This window comes from Oncorhynchus nerka, linkage group LG2, assembly GCF_034236695.1.
Source record: "Oncorhynchus nerka isolate Pitt River linkage group LG2, Oner_Uvic_2.0, whole genome shotgun sequence".
NCBI classification, from domain to species: Eukaryota; Metazoa; Chordata; class Actinopteri; order Salmoniformes; family Salmonidae; genus Oncorhynchus; species Oncorhynchus nerka.
In genome coordinates, this window is record NC_088397.1 from 74,689,932 (window position 1) to 74,705,171 (window position 15,240).

General features: G+C 42.2%; 1 protein-coding gene across 1 annotated transcript in view; it reads left to right on the forward strand.

Annotated features, from left to right (window-relative positions):
* LOC115142449 (receptor-type tyrosine-protein phosphatase gamma-like) overlaps window positions 1–12,430 on the forward strand; it is a 241,688-nt gene extending 229,258 nt beyond the window's left edge. The window contains exons 15-29 of the mRNA XM_065002572.1: window positions 2,329–2,420; window positions 4,030–4,126; window positions 4,218–4,300; window positions 4,474–4,608; window positions 5,137–5,271; window positions 5,943–6,115; window positions 6,344–6,479; window positions 6,670–6,816; window positions 7,038–7,131; window positions 7,422–7,498; window positions 7,939–8,067; window positions 8,192–8,338; window positions 8,642–8,784; window positions 8,867–9,002; window positions 9,245–12,430. Coding sequence (XP_064858644.1) covers window positions 2,329–2,420; window positions 4,030–4,126; window positions 4,218–4,300; window positions 4,474–4,608; window positions 5,137–5,271; window positions 5,943–6,115; window positions 6,344–6,479; window positions 6,670–6,816; window positions 7,038–7,131; window positions 7,422–7,498; window positions 7,939–8,067; window positions 8,192–8,338; window positions 8,642–8,784; window positions 8,867–9,002; window positions 9,245–9,391 — 1,871 coding nt within the window. The 3' untranslated portion in view covers window positions 9,392–12,430. The remainder of the gene's footprint in view (window positions 1–2,328; window positions 2,421–4,029; window positions 4,127–4,217; window positions 4,301–4,473; window positions 4,609–5,136; window positions 5,272–5,942; window positions 6,116–6,343; window positions 6,480–6,669; window positions 6,817–7,037; window positions 7,132–7,421; window positions 7,499–7,938; window positions 8,068–8,191; window positions 8,339–8,641; window positions 8,785–8,866; window positions 9,003–9,244) is intronic.
* Window positions 12,431–15,240: the final 2,810 nt, after the last annotated feature.

A 15,240-nucleotide genomic window follows, 5' to 3' on the forward strand; every position in this document is an offset into this window, starting at 1 on the left:
TGTCCCCCTTCCTCGCTCGCTATCTCCCTGTCCCCCTTCCTCGCGCGCACGCTCTGTCCCCCTTCCTCGCTCGCTATCTCCCTGTCCCCCTTCCTCCCGTGCACGCTCTGTCCCCCTTCCTCGCTCGCTATCTCCCTGTCCCCATTCCTCGCGCGCACACTCTGTCCCCCTTCCTCGCTCGCTATCTCCCTGTCCCCCTTCCTCGCTCGCTATCTCCCTGCCCCCTTCCACGCGCGCACGCTCTGTCCCCCTTCCTCGCTCGCTAAAGCCCTGTCCCCCTTCCTCGCTCGCTATCTCCCTGTCCCCCTTTCTCGCTCGCCATCTCCCTGTCCCCATTCCCCGCACACGCACGCTCTGTCCCCCTTCCTCGCTCGCTACCTCCCTGTCCCCCTTCCTCGCTCGCTATCTCCCTGTCCCCCTTCCTCGCTCGCTATCTCCCTGTCCCACTTCCTCACGCGCACGCTCTGTCCCCCTTCCTCGCTCGCTATCTCCCTGTCCCCATTCCTCGCGCGCACACTCTGTCCCCCTTCCTCGCTCACTATCTCCCTGTCCACCTTCCTCGCGCGCTCGCTCTGTCCCCCTTCCTCGCTCGCTATCTCCCTGTCCCCCTTCCACGCGTGCACGCTCTGTCCCCCTTCCTCGCTCGCTATCTCCCTGTCCCCATTCCTCGCGCACGCGCTCTCTCCCCTTCCTTGCTCACGCGCTCTCTCCCCCACTCCCTCTCTTTTCTCCTCAATGTGGAGACGAACTGCTTCTTTCTGTACAGACAAGTTAATATACCATCTCAGAGAACAGAGTGTTGTGTTTATAGAACTGTGATTGTTGTACAGCATCTGAATTGCTAAATCCATCCCCCCACTGGACTGTAATGTGAGGGGTTTAATGAGCAGGAAGAAAACGGAGAGAGGGGGTGCATGGAGCCAAAACTCTGACACAGCTGGTCTAGTGTGTTTGCCTGCCTGCACATGAATGTCTTTGTTCCACCTTTCATCACATCCCTTCTCTCCTGAATAAAGGCTAAATGTGTGCACAGCTGCACAGTTCTAGCAAATCCAAATGTTCCCATAGTATTTTAATCAGCTCCATTGATTAGTGTATGAATGGAAGACGGTTGACAAATGGACACTCAAACAATCCCCCAATCACCTTTAACCATGTAACCATTGAAGTGAGTCAGGGAGTGCCTGTCTGTCAGTGGACCCAGCTGGGAGTGTGTATTGGCTGTAATATCACACACCAGCACCAGCAGACAAACCCAGCAGCTGTTTCCTCTGTCCACACACACACACACCCTTTGTCCTGGTGGCTTTCTCTGTGTGACAGTAGCCTCCCCATCACCTCTCCTCCCTAATGGATAATTTGGGACTGATGTGGCTCATCTAACACAGATGCCACCCCCTCTAAACATCCATATTAGACCATTATGTCTCTTTGTCCGCCAGTGACTGGTCTAGCTGTGGTGTGATTCCCATCGCTCTGTGTGACATTCAGTGTTCTTCTCAACATAAACGACAACAAGTCTAGATGTGTCCACACATTCATCCTTTTTACCTGTAAGAATCTCCGTGAAGCATTTCAGTGTGATGATGATGATGATGCGTGACATGTGTTATTCATATCTGTACTACTGGGGTAGTTAATTAGTCTCAGTGGGAGGCTGTGTGGGATGTGCTGATTTAGGATCAGTTTTGCCTTTTAGATCACATTGAATGAGATATAATGGACAGGGAGGACCTGATCCTAGAGCAGCACTACTCTGAGACGTTTGGCCCCATATGTTCTTCTCTGAAAGTGTCTATGGGAGAGGCAGTGAACGCCTAGCAGATTGCTGGTTCATTTGTAATGCTGTGCCACACTAGAGTAGCGCAGTGGTACGTTGGAAATCTAAGGGATACAGGCTGAAGGGATATTAAAATACCTGGTCTTTCATTTGTCTGTCTGAAATATGGAAGCAGTTACAAACCTAGGGAGGTTCTAGACAGGATATTAATATTGTTATTTACACCTTCACAAAGTATTCACACCCCTGGACTTTTTCCACATTTTGATGTTATAGCCTGAATTTAAAATTGATCTAAATTTAGATTTTGTTTGTGTCTGTGTCACACGCTCGGTCACACACTCACTCAATTCAATTCAAGGCGCGTTATTGGCATGGGAAACATATGTTAACATTGCTAAAGACAGTCACTCTCTCTCTGCCATTGTGAAAAAGTGTGGTATGTCCACATTTGTGTCTTTCTAAGTGTGGTATGTCCACATTTGTGTCTTTCTAAGTGTGATATGTCCACATTTGTGTCTTTCTAAGTGTGGTATGTCTTCCTACAGATGACATGGATGCCATCCCTGTCAGGCAGTTCATCAAACACATCATGGAACTCTACTCCAACAACTTGCACGGGTTCTCTGAGGAGTTTGAGGTAGGAAGTAACACAATACATTTTGATCTCTCAGCCTTTCTCCGATTGTTGAGGGGGAGTGTGTGTCTGTGAGTCTATGATATTCAGGTTTATGTTGTCTGTGTGTGTAGTTGTGTACATTACTGCCTATGTCTGTGAGTGTGTAGGTGTGTACAGTATGCCTATGTTTGTGTAAACACTATAACATGTGTACAGGGCATGTGCAGTATGTATACTGAAAAAATATATAAATACAACGATTTGACTGATTTACAGTTCATTTCAGGAAATCAGTCAATTAAAAGAAATCCATTAGGCCCTAATCTATAGATTTCACATGACTGGGCAGGAGCGCAGCATAGGCCCACCCACTGGGGAGCCAGGCCTAGCCAATCAGAATGAGTTCTTCCCCACAAAAGGGCTTTATTACAGACAGAAATACTCCTCAGTGTCATCTGCAGTCCGGGCGGCTGGTCTCAAAGGATCCCGCAGGTGAAGGAGCCGGATATGGAGCTCCTGGGCTGGTGTGGTTACACGTGGTCTGCGGTTGTGAGGACGGTTGGACCTACTGCCAAATTCTCTAAAACGACATTGGAGGCAGTTTATGAGAGAGAAATTAACATGAAATTCTCTGGCAACAGATCTGGTGGACATTCCTGTAGTCAGCATGCCAATTACATGCTCCCTCAACTTGAGACATCTGTGGCATTGTGTTGTGTGATAAAACTGCACATTTTGGAGTGTCCTTTTTATTTTCCTCAGCACAAGGTGTACCTGTGTAATGATCATGCCGTTTAAAAATCTTCTTGATACGCCACACCTCTCAGGTGGTTGGATTATCTTGGAAAAAGAGAAATCCTCACTAACAGGGATGTAAACAAATTTGTGCACAAAATCTGAGAGAAATAAGCTTTTCGTGCGTATGGAACATTTCTGGGATGTTTTATTTCACCTCATGAAACATGGGACCAACACTTTACGTGTTGCTTTTAATATTTTTGTTCAGTGTATTTATACTGAAAGAAGTGTGTGTTGTGGAGCAGATGGCTGAGTGTGAGGCAGGTTAATTAACAGTAGAGAAATAGTCCTATAATTCCTATAATAACTACAACCTAAAACTTCTTACCTGGGAATATTGAAGACTCATGTTAAAAGGAACCACCAGCTTTCATATGTTCTCTGAGCAAGGAACTGAAACGTTAGCTTTCTTACATAGCACATATTGCACTTTTACTTTCTCCTCCAACACTTTGTTTTTGCATTATTTAAACCAAATTGAACATGTTTCATTATTTACTTGAGGCTAAATTGATTTTATTGATGTATTATATTAAGTTAAAATAAGTGTTCATTCAGTATTGTTGTAATTGTCATTATTACAAATAAATAAATAAATCGTCCGATTAATCGGTATCAGATTTTTGGTCCTCCAATAATCAGTATTGGCATTGAAAAATCATAATCGGTCGACCTCTAGTATGGATACACACACAACTATACAAACCGTATGATAATAATCATGTTTCTAATATAATTCAAACATATCAGACCATTTGATATTATCTGATCAGACCATTTGCTGTTTGAAAAATAAATAGTTTTCTTCCCCTCTTGACCTCTCTCTCCCTAGGAGGTTCAGCGTTGTACGGTGGACCTTAAGATCACTGCAGAACATTCCAATCATCCTGACAACAAGCACAAAAACAGATACATCAACATCGTGGCCTGTAAGTCAACACTGACAGCCTGTTATATTCATGCGTGATGTTAAAAAGGCAATCCAGAATGAGACTAATATTCCTTTCATCTATCTCCCAGACGATCACAGTAGGGTGAAGTTACGACCCCTGGCTGGCAAGGATGCTAAACACAGTGACTACATGAACGCTAACTATGTAGATGTAGGTCAACCAACTGCTTTAGATGTATTTAGTTGCTATTCTAAGTGTTTTTATGTATGCTGTGTTCTCTTTCTCTGTCATTATATATGCTCTGGTACTCACCTTATGTGTACTGTACTTGCGCTCTGTGGGAGTGTACTGCTGTCACTCAGCCCCACGTCTCCTCTCAACAGGGTTACAACCATCCCAAGGCCTACATCGCCGCCCAGGGTCCTCTCAAGTCCACGTTCGAGGACTTCTGGAGGATGGTGTGGGAACAGAACACCGGTATCATCGTCATGATCACCAACCTGGTAGAGAAAGGAAGGGTAGGTGGTCTCTCTCTGACTGTTGGTGTTACTGTTGTCTTTCACAATGGATGATATACAGCTGGCTTTTAAAGAGCGTATCATATTGTTGTTTGACAGGGAAGTTAAGATTAATACTGTTTTCTTTTTCAGAGAAGATTAGATTAATACTGTTGTCTTTTTCAGAGAAGATTAAATTAATACTGTTGTCTTTCACAGAGAAGATTAGATTAATACTGTTGTCTTTTTCAGAGAAGATTAGATTAATACTGTTGTCTTTTTCAGAGAAGATTAGATTAATACTGTTGTCTTTTTCAGAGAAGATTAGATTAATACTGTTGTCTTTCACAGAGAAGATTAGATTAATACTGTTGTCTTTTTCAGAGAAGATTAGATTAATACTGTTGTCTTTCACAGAGAAGATTAGATTAATACTGTTGTCTTTCACAGAGAAGATTAGATTAATACTGTTGTCTTTTTCAGAGAAGATTAGATTAATACTGTTGTCTTTTTCAGAGAAGATTAGATTAATACTGTTGTCTTTCACAGAGAAAATGTGACCAATACTGGCCCACAGAGAGCAGCGAGGAGTATGGCAACATTGTGGTGACTCTGAAGAGTACTAAAGTTCACGCCTGTTACACACTGAGGCAATTCCTCATACGGAACACCAAATTCAAAAAGGTATGTCCCAGTGCTACAATACCCATACAGTACGTCTACAGTACTACTGAGATGTTTGTCCATAGTGCTTGTGTTGGGGACACCTCCGCTTAGGGCTGCTTTCCCCAGACACACATTAAACCGAGTCCTGGATAAAATCACTAAGAATCATGTTCAATAGAAATCCTCCATTGAAATTGTTTTTGGACTAGGCCTAAGAAATTGTTTTTGGACTAGGCCTAAGGAAATTGTTTTTGGACTAGGCCTAAGGAAATTGTTTTTGGACTAGGCCTAAGGAAATTGTTTTTGGACTAGGTCTAAGGAAATTGTTTTGGACTAGGTCTAAGGAAATTGTTTTTGGACTAGGCCTAAGGAAATTGTTTTTGGACTAGGCCTAAGGAAATTGTTTTTGGACTAGGCCTAAGAAATTGTTTTTGGACTAGGCCTAAGGAAATTGTTTTTGGACTAGGCCTAAGGAAATTGTCTTTGGACTAGGTCTAAGGAAATTGTTTTTGGACTAGGCCTAAGGAAATTGTTTTTGGACTAGGCCTAAGGAAATCGTTTTTGGACTAGGCCTAATGAAATTGGCCCTTTATCCAGCAGGTCTTCCCTTGTGTGCCTTATTCTTTCGTATCTGCCAAGTGGACATACTCCAGCCAGTTCAATCTTAAATGTCATCCATTTTGTTTCAGGGTCAGAAGGGCAACCCGAAGGGGCGTCAAAACGAGCGGATGGTGATCCAGTATCACTACACCCAGTGGCCTGACATGGGCGTTCCGGAATACACCCTACCTGTCCTCACCTTTATAGGGCGCTCCTCTGCAGCACGCGCACCTGGCATGGGCCCTGTCCTAGTGCACTGCAGGTACAATAGCTCTCTCGAAAAATTATGTTCTCTAAACATGGATTCCACCCATGTTTACTGCAGAGAGTGCGATGCTCTTTCCTAGTGCACAAAATCATCTTCCTCATCATAAGAAGTAATCAGAAACACCACTAGTTTTCATTGATGTCTCGTCTACGATCAGTAATACAGCTCCTTCTATGGGTCTCCTGTGGTAGTTAGTAGGTAACATGTGTTTTGGTTGTATAGTGCTGGAGTTGGGAGGACGGGTACGTACATCGTCCTCGACAGCATGCTGCAGCAGATCAAAGACAAAAGCACAGTCAACGTCTGGGGCTTTCTCAAACACATCCGCACACAACGCAACTACCTGGTCCAGACAGAGGTGTGTGTGTTTGTGTGTGTGACAAATGACACCTCCGATAAACCTACAAAGTTCATACAGCTACAGTAACTGCCGAAGAGAATGTCATCTCCTACACAATGTTACACTAGCTAGAGAGATCTTCTCCATAAGCTCAGGGGTTCTCTCCAGTCTAATTCCTCCTCCCTCTGCCCTTCCCCTTGGACTATAGGAGCAGTATGTGTTCATCCATGATGCCCTGATGGAGGCCATCCTGGGCAGTGAGACAGAGGTACCCGCCTGGCAGCTCCATGGTTACGTCAACAGCATCCTCACCCCCGGCCTGGGGGGCCGCACCCGCCTCGACAAGCAGTTCAGGGTATGATGAACCCCAGCCTCCGTTGGTGTAGCATAGTGTAGTTCGTACTGTATGTCTTTCAAACCATAAGGAATAGAGCCTTTTAGAAACTCCATAGTTGAAGGACTACAGTGTACTGAACACTGTAATACATGTCACATACACACATAATAAACATTAAACCCGTTCGTGGTGAGATTTTTCTATCTCACAGCACGGTGTTGCTACCTCTATCTCTCCAGCTGCTGACCCAGAGTAACGGCAGCTTCGTGGAGTGTTTCAGCGCCCAGAAAGACTGCAACAAGGAGAAGAACCGCAACTCCTCAGTAGTTCCATGTGAGGACAGTATTTCTATAGATACTATCCCAGGCTACATTATCAATTACTCTGTCAATTCTCCATCATCTACTGCACTGAGTGAGATAATGAGGTGTCATGCTTTGCCAGTTCACCCCAAGACATTATAGAAAGAGTTTGAGTTTATTTACCCGGCCATGTTATTATACCATAGGGAAAGTGCTTTAGTGGCAACTAATTACTGCATGTTCATTATTATCTAGTATTGTGTCATGGCACCCTAACGCCATGGGTGTGATTGAATGCATGTATTTTTTCTCCCGCTCTAGCGGAACGAGCTCGCGTAGGACTGGCCCCTCTCCCTGGAATGAAAGGCACAGACTATATCAATGCCTCCTACATAATGGTATGATACTGCTATACCGCACACACCACACAATGCTCACCACACACACACACACACACCACACAATGCTCACCACACACACTCTGTCGAATGATATCTTCTGTTCCCTTGATGATTATAATTACTCTGCATTTCAAACTGTTATTGTGTGAAGCCTCTTACTGAAAAATAGTCAATTATGTATTATAAGGAATAATTAATACTGAGAAATTGAGACAAGGGCCTGTACACAGTACTCATCACATTCCGACCGTAACTTTTTAAAACTCATTTAGATCAAATGTAAAACCTAACGGACACAATAGACACAAAACCCAACAGACACCTTCTGATGTTTAGACAGCGTAAAAGTAATTGGGTAATCATGTTATAGAAGATTTTCTGAGTTGTTGACTATGTATGAGTGCTTACATATTGATCTTCAACCATGGGCCACGCAGGGTTACTACAGGAGTAATGAGTTTATCATTACCCAGCATCCTTTACCCCACACCACCACAGACTTCTGGAGAATGATCTGGGACCACAATGCCCAAATCATCGTCATGCTTGCAGACAACCATGGTTTGGTGAGTAGAGTAGCTAGCCAGAAGGTTACAACATTTAGTCAAGTAGCGCTCTACTGTTCTCGCCTGGTTACACACACATACATTACACACATCTAACCTGTATGTCTGGTGTATGTGTATTTAGGCTGAGGATGAGTTTGTGTACTGGCCGAGCAGAGAGGAGGCAATGAACTGCCTAGCTTTCACCGTCACCCTGATCAGCAAGGACAGACTGTGTCTCTCCAACGAAGAACAGATCATCATCCACGACTTCATCTTGGAGGCCACGCAGGTACAGTAACCCTTCACCTTTGACCTTTCACAAGTAAACTCTCACCTGTGTGAGTGTATAAAACCCTCTCAGACCCTGTCATACCTGTACGCAGATGGCAGGGCCATGTGTGTCCCAGAGTGATCCTTCAAGCTAGATAGGAAAGTAGTATTTGAATACATTTAGAAGTTAATTATTCCCATTAATACAAACTAAGTGTCATCAGATGGGCTTTAGCTAAACTACAGTGCTGGCCTGAGGTAGCGGTACTGTATATTCAGTGTCCTAGTTGTCTGTCTTGTCTAATATCTCTCCCTCTAACAGGATGACTATGTCCTGGAGGTGAGACATTTCCAGTGCCCTAAATGGCCCAACCCCGATGCCCCTCTCAGCGGTACCTTTGAGCTCATCAACGTCATCAAAGAGGAGGCTATGACCCGAGACGGACCCACCATTATACACGATGAGTAAGTGTGTGTGTCGGCATGCATGTATTGGTATATCAGGAGTATGTATGTGTGTTAACATGTCCCTCCATGTCCCTGGTAGATTTGGGGCAGTGTCTGCAGGGACTCTGTGTGCCCTCACCACCTTGTCTCAGCAGTTGGAGAGTGAAGGGGCTGTGGATGTCTATCAGGTGGCTAAGATGATCAACCTCATGAGGCCGGGAGTCTTCACAGACATAGTGAGTTCACCCATGACGCAGCCAGGAGGGTTGGTGCTGTTAGGCTTCAATAATCGCCAATAAGCAATAACTTTTTTAACTTAAGCAAAATCTCCAGTCAGTCATAGGAACAAATATCACTTGGTGGGTTGTCATTGCTCATTCTGACATGTCAACTAATCTTAGAATAGACCTAGAAGTATAATTTAAAGTTGTAACATTTGTCTCTCTGTCTTCCTCTCTCCCTGTGCCTCTGTCTCCAGGAGCAGTACCAGTACCTGTACAAGGCCATGCTGAGCCTGGTGAGCAGCAGAGACAGTGGGATCAGCCCCATCTACATGGACACTAATGGAGTGGTGGTCATCATTGACCAATCAGATCCTGCTGAGAGCATGGAGTCGCTGGTCTGACTGGTCTCTGATATGACTGGTCTGACTGGTTACGGGTCTGACTGACCACACCATCATCCGAAGGCACTTAATTTGTACAACTCTGAGGAACAAAGAGAACTTTGGCGGACTTTCCTTGAGGCCTTTTTAGCCAGAAATATTGGTTAAATGAATAACCTGATTACCTTTTTTACACTGATATAAACTTTTTTGATATTTATTTTTTTCTTCATAATTGTTTGTCTTAATTGTTATCCTGCTGAGAGTTGTTAACTGTTACATTGTTTCACGTGAGGAAAAAGAAAGCGTCTCTGTCCAGTTTACACTACACTGTCGGTGTTACTGCCTAAAACCCCATTAGATAATACAGTACCATTAACGAGACCCTGGCTCCACTGTACTCTACACTCATTGGATCTCTTTGGATTGTGGCAAAGATCAGACTTTAGCTTCAATGAATGAAGAATGAGGACCAAGGACAACCCTGAAGGTCAACATGATCCAGTCCAATAGATTTCTCAATACAGATTGTCAGAGTTCAGTGTATGACAGTACAGCTCACTTAACAAGCATTGCAACACTATCACCGGGTCAACTCTTCGGTAAGACTTTATTGTCGTATTCCGTCTGTAGATGCTGTACAGATTTATCAGTAAGATTTCAACTCTACTAGCCATAACCCTTATCCTAATCCTAAATTGAACCCTTACCCTAAACCTTATTCTATACCTGACTCTGACCGTAACCTTAGCAAGCAGTTGCTTATCAACAGATCGTTTGTTGATGGTATGTCCATCTGTAGATGCTCTATCAGGACTATCCAAATAAAGTATACCCAACGCTTCTTATTCAGTAAAACCCACCTTATCCCAGGAGCATTTATAATCTGTAGATTATACATACTATACTTTATTACCCAAATATCTCCATTCTATTTGTAAATTGTACCCATTACTTTGATTTTTTTAAAGTGGTATTACAACAACTACTGTGAACATTCATTGCTTTATATTAGGATTTCTATTGTTTTGTAATCCATATGACTATATACTTGATCATATTAAGCAGCTGGTTTTGTATACTCTGTCATTCCTCCTCTCGCCTTGTGTGGATTGGTGCTTGGACACACTGAGACCCATATTGTCAATTTTGTTTTAATAAATGATACTAGTTAGTTTCTAAACCCAGGTCTACATGTGACTCGTCTGGCATCAATTGTTCCATTACAACGGAGTTTACGTCATATTAAACATGGCTTTCATTTTACCATATGAATGGAGTTCTTGGTCTAAACATAATCTGGAGGGTGAAGTGTTTTACTGTCATTATAACCAAAGACATGGTTGAAAATTGCAACAAAGTTGTTTGCCCAAAATGTAAACAAGTGTCACATGAAGCTTTTATCCTAAAAACCAGTCCAATGTGTCAGTCCATACTGCTCCATGTGGTTTTAACTGGGCTAAAATAGGTTGTTTTTATCTAACGCTTACACCAAACCACAATATCTACTTTACCCATCTATACTGTATCCTGTAGCTGTACCCTGTACTGATACATACATCTACTTTACCCATCTATACTGTATCCTGTACTGATACATACATCTACTTTACCCATCTATACTGTATCCTGTAGCTGTATCCTGTACTGATACATACATCTACTTTACCCATCTATACTGTATCCTGTAGCTGTACCCTGTACTGATACATACATGCTGTATTTTCCTATTTGTTCCTATTTTTTGCACTTCTCTCTCAACGAGTATCTTGTTAAATGAAGTCACAACTCTCCAACATTTGAAGAAAAGTCCTGAGTTACTATGGCTGCATTTACACAGGCCGCCTAACTCTTTTGACCAATCCTAGATTTTTTTTACATCAGATCTTTTTCAGATCTGATTGGTCGAAAGACCAATTAGTGAAAAAAATATCAGAATAGCACTGCCTGTGTAAACACAGCCTACATGCTCATTTGTCACGAAATGGTTATTGGCAGCAAAAAAATGTTTTGCCTGTAACTATTATTGTTATTATTATTAACTTTATGCTTTATACATATTTCATTTATAACATTAGTGTAATTTGCTATTTCAAGGTCATGTACATATTTACTTCAAGGACCAATCTTCTTGGAAGTTATAATCTATGCTGTGTGATCATCATAGACCTTTATATTTTCATATTAAGCTTTTTTCTTTAACATTATCCTACTCTCACTCATTGCATTTGTGGAGAGTATGTAGGAATTAAGGGCTCTGTTCAATCTGTGTCGCAGAAGCTCAGCGTTACAACTTGATAGAAATGTAAAGGCAATGTCCCTGCGTTAGCGGAGACTGCATTCACGTAAACGCTGCATTTCGGAAATGACCTTTACATTTCTATAACGCTTTAGCGAATAGAGCCCCGAGGCTCCAAAAAAAGTAGACCGACATCACATTCCAGAACAAGTCCATTACTGCATCTAAAATAGCACACTATTCTCTATATAGCGCCATACTTTTGGGCTCCTGAGTGGCGCAGCATTCTAAGGCACTGCATCTCAGTGCTAGAGGCGTCACTAGAGACCCTGGTTCGATTCCAGGCTGTATCACAACCGGCCGTGATTGGAAGTCCCATAGGGGTTTTGTTCTTAGCTGACTTGCCTAGTTCAATAGAGGTTAAATAAAATAAAAAACTTTTGGTGAAAAAGAGTGCACTATATAGGGAATAAGGTATCATGATTCTTTTTTTGTTCTGTCTGGGTAAAGAATGTTATTACTCCCCTTTTGAATATCAGACCAATTTGTGCTATGGATGGAAAACATCCAGGGAGTCACTGAGTAAAGTTTGCTGCCTCAATCCATCTAAGCAAGTTCAGCATTCATTCTATTTTGTAAACTTGAAGATAAAGAACTGTTTTTTCCATTTATTATATTCTGTCATTGTATGATTGTACCATGGTGTTGCATTACTATGGTACTGTTATATGATATCATGTTATTGAAGTTTAATAGTGCTATTTAATACGTAAATTGTATTGCTATACATTAAATAAAGTATTGGTTTTGATGTACTTCAACCTGGTGTTGTGTATTTGTCAGATTGACCAAAGTATAAGGCAAGGTTTGAATTGGGTTGTGTCACGTTCTGACCATAGTTCTTTTGTGTTTTCTTTGTTTTAGTGTTGGTCAGGACGTGAGCTGAGTGGGCATTCTGTTGTGTGTCTAGTTTTCCCATTTCTATGTTTGGCCTGATATGGTTCTCAATCAGAGGCAGGTGTTAGTCTTTGTCTCTGATTGGGAACCATATTTAGGTAGCCTGTTTTGTGGGTGGTTGTCTTCTGTCTTTGTGTCTAAGCACCAGATAGGACTGTTTTGGGTTTTTCCACATTTGTTGTTTTGTATTTTGTAGTGTTCACGTTTGTTGTCCTTATTAAAAATGTTGAACACTAACCACGCTGCATTTTGGTCCTCCTCTCCTTCAACGGAAGAAAATGTTTACAGGTTGTACTATTATCAAATACAATTTTAATTGTCACATGCTTTGTAAATACTGTTGAAGTCGGAAGTATACATACACCTTAACCAACTACATTTCAACTCAGTTTTTCACAATTCCTGACATTCAATCCCAGTAAAAATTCCCTGTTTTAGGTCAGTTAGGAGCACCACTTTATTTCCATGTGAGATGTCAGAATAACAGAGAATTATTTATTTCAGCTTTTATTTCTTTCATCACATTCTCAGTGGGTCAGAAGTTTACATACACTCAATTAGTATTTGGTAGCATTGCCTTTAAATTGTTTAACTTGGGTCAAACGTTTCGAGTAGCCTTCTACAAGCTTCCCACAATAAGTTGGGTGAATTTTGGCCCATTCCTACTGACAAAGCTGGTGTAACTGAGTCAGGTTTGTAGGCCTCCTTGCTCACACACACTTTCAGTTCTGCCCACAAATATTCTATAGGATTGAGGTCAGGGCTTTGTGATGGCCACTCCAATACCTTTACTTTGTTGTCCTTAAGCCATTTTGCCACAACTTTGGAAGTATGCTTGGGTCGTTGTCCATTTGGAAGACAAATTTGCGACCAAGCTTTTACTCCCTGACTGATGTTTTGAGATGTTGCTTCAATATATCCACAATTTTCCTTTCCTCATGATGCCATCTATTTTGTGAAGTGCACCAGTCCCTCCTGCAGCAAAGCACACCCACAACATGATGCTGCCACCCCCGTGCCTCACGGTTGGGATGGTGTTCTTCGGCTTGCAAGCCTCCCCCTTTTTCCTCCAAACAAATTGATGGTCATTATGGCCAAACAGTATTTTTGTTTCATCAGACCAGAGGACATTTCTCCAAAAAGTACGATCTTTGTCCCCATGTGCAGTTGCAAACCGTAGTCTGGCTTTTTTATGGCAGTTTTGGAGCAGTGTCGATATAGGACTCATTTTACTGTGTCTATAGATACTTTTGTACCTGTTTCTTCCAGCATCTTCACAAGGTCCTTTGCTGTTGTTCTGGGATTGATTTGCACTTTTCGCACCAAAGTACGTTCATCTCTAGGAGACAGAACACGTCTCTTTCCTGAGCGGTATGACAGCTGCGTGGTACCATGGTGTTTATACTTGCGTACTCATCTTTGTACAGATGAACGGGGTACCTTCAAGCATTTGGAAATTGCTCCCAAGGATGGTTTTGTCTGATTTCTTTTGATTTTCCCATGAAGTCAAGCAAAGAGGCACTAAGTTTGAAGGTAGGCCTTGATATACATCCACAAGTACACCTCCAATTGACTAAAATTATGTCAATTAGCCAATCAGAAGCTTCTAAAGCCATGACATCATTTTCGTGAATTGTCCAAGCTGTTTAAAGGGACAGTCAACTTAGTGTATGTAAACTTCTGACGCACTGGAATTGTGACAGTGAATTATAAGTGAAATACTCCGTCTGTAAATAATTGTTGGAAAAATAACCTGTCATGCACGAAGTAGATGTCCTAACTGACATGCCAAAACTATAGTTTATTAACAAGAAATGTGTAGAATGGTTGAAAAACTAGTTTTAATGACTACAACCTAAGTGTATGTAAACTTCTGACTTCAACTGTAAATACACAATGAGCAACGACAGTTAGGCTATATACACGGGGTACCAGTACAGAGTCACTGTGCAGGGGTTTGAAGAAATTGCGGTAGATACAGTATGTACAGTTCATTCAGAAAGGATTCAGACCCCTTGACTTTTTCCACATTTTGTTACATTACAGCCTTATTCTAAAGTGGATTAAAATGTTTTTCCCCTCATCAATCTATACACCATAATGACAAAGCAACAACAGGTTTTTAGAATTTTTGAAAATGTATAATAAAATACAACTGGATATATCACATTTACATAAATCAAATCAAATGTATTTATATAGCCCTTCGTACATCAGCTGATATCTCAAAGTGCTGTACAGAAACCCAGCCTAAAACCCCAAACAGCAAGCAATGCAGGTGTAGAAGCACGGTGGCTAGGAAAAACTCCCTAGAAAGGCCAAAACCTAGGAAGAAACCTAGAGAGGAACCAGGCTATGTGGGGTGGTCAGTCCTCTTCTGGCTGTGTCGGGTGGAGATTATAACAGAACATGGCCAAGATGTTAAAATGTTCATAAATGACCAGCATGGTCAAATATTAATAATCACAGGCAGAACAGTTGAAACTGGAGCAGCAGCACGGCCAGGTGGACTGGGGACAGCAAGGAGTCATCATGTCAGATAGTCCTGAGGCATGGTCCTAGGGCTCAGGTCCTCCGAGAGAGAGAGAGAAAGAGAGAATTAGAGAGAGCATACTTAAATTCACACAGGACACCAGATAGGACAGGAGAAGTACTCCAGATATAACAAACTGAC